The 1,772-nt window shown below is 42.4% G+C and overlaps 1 protein-coding gene across 1 annotated transcript; it reads right to left on the bottom strand.

The window, feature by feature from the left end:
• Positions 1-894: 894 nt before the first annotated feature.
• Positions 895-1,074, bottom strand: SARC_15388 (hypothetical protein; the record flags this gene model as incomplete). Its single annotated transcript, XM_014290492.1, has 1 exon — positions 895-1,074. A coding segment is annotated over one exon (180 nt), but the record flags the coding sequence as incomplete, so codon positions are not given.
• Positions 1,075-1,772: the final 698 nt, after the last annotated feature.

Below are 1,772 nucleotides of genomic sequence, written 5' to 3'. Positions count from 1 at the left end.
TGTGTGTGTGTGTGTGTGTGTGTGTGTAGTGTGTGTGTGTGTGTGTGTGTGTGTGTGTGTGTGTGTGTGTGTGTGTGTGTGTGTGTGTGTATGTGTGTGTGTGTAAAAACTGCGACCCACGGGCGCATATGCATATCTAGGCGCACATATAGCCCACCTTCCCAATCGCTGCGATAATTAACATCGAAGAAATATTCGCTGAGCTCCGCAGCAGTCACGCCATTGATCACTGTATGGGCCTGTTGTGGGATGTCAACCAATGTCATGTCAAGTGACGACGTGTCAACTGTCATGTCAAACATCGTTGTGTCAAATAAGGTGTCATCACCACTTGATTAGATCATGTGGACGCCCGCATTCCTATTGCTGAGCGACTACAAAGAACAGCTGTATCACAATGGAGATTCACCCCACAACACCAAAGAGTTGGAGCGCAAAAGTGCGCCAATAATTGCTAATAGTCTGTTGGGCTGTGTGTATATATATAGAATGCGAGAACATGAACACCCTCGCGTACTTCCACGTGATCTGTATTGATATGCATGCATATGTGTGATACACGCACATAGCTGTGTACAATGCGTGCGAGACATGCAAGAAGTCATAGATGACCACCTCTATACCCTCAGTCATACACACGAACAAGAGGTATACGCAAGCACGAATTAAGAGAAGTATAAGTATCTAAGCCAACACAACCATATATGCTGATACACAATATCACACCCGTTCAATGGAGGGAAGCACAAGAGATCGTAACCTCGAAGATCAATACAATACACAGTGACTAAATGTCTTCAGACAGGCATGTACTACATGTACACTAGCAGCCGCACAAAGAACCAAAGATAACATATAGTTCTCATACATCCACTATATACACCAATAATTCTCTCACAGCACCTTAACAAAGTCGTCGATCTGATCATCGGCCACCTCGACGTCGTGTCTGTGCACTGAGACTGTGTTTGTCTGTCTGACCACTTCCCAGTCGCTGCCCGTGGGACTGTCCTCTGCGCGGGCGGCTAATATCCTATCCACGCGCTTGTTGGTTTGTCTGATAAATGCTAGTTTCTGAAAAGGATCAACAGGTAATAATTAGATGATTAGCTCTAGTATACCTCCTGCAGGATTGCTTCAGTATCAGGGAAAACCCCCGGTCAATACATAGTTAGCATTTGCCGGATAAATGCTTGCTTCTGCGATCGATCGACAGGCGTGAGGGTTGGTTATAGTATGTCTTGTGCAGGAGTGTTTCTGTATACCAAGGCGCCGAAGTGACTATGTAGATAGCATTTGAAGGATAAATGCTCGTTTCTGAACTGCGAGCATCAACGAGATGTAATGCAAGTTGTATGTGTTGTGTAGCTTTGATACATGTACATATATACTTCCATTGAGTTGTGGGTTATTTTTTGTCAAGTGGTGACAATCTGCATCATTAGTAAGTGTTATTTTCTTTGTTACATATGCATACCTATACACTTCTATTAAGTCGTGAGGATTCCCCTGTATGAGGCTGGTGATAGTAATCTATATGATTAAAAGGTGATGTGTCGCTTTGTTTATACATGTATACCTCCATAGGGTCGTGGGGTTTTTCATGTGTTGTCTGGTGATAGTCTCCTGCGTCGACTAATCAGCCGTTTCTATATTTCGTATAGGTACTGTTTTGTGTTGTGTTGTGATGATACATGAACATATACATATATATATTTACATATATATATATATATATATATATATATTGTATATTATACACACACACACAC

This window comes from Sphaeroforma arctica (genome assembly GCF_001186125.1).
Source record: "Sphaeroforma arctica JP610 unplaced genomic scaffold supercont1.6040, whole genome shotgun sequence".
NCBI lineage: Eukaryota > Ichthyosporea > Ichthyophonida > Sphaeroforma > Sphaeroforma arctica.
The sequence above is the reverse complement of the archived record's forward strand: the minus strand, read 5'-3'. Positions and strand labels throughout refer to the sequence as shown.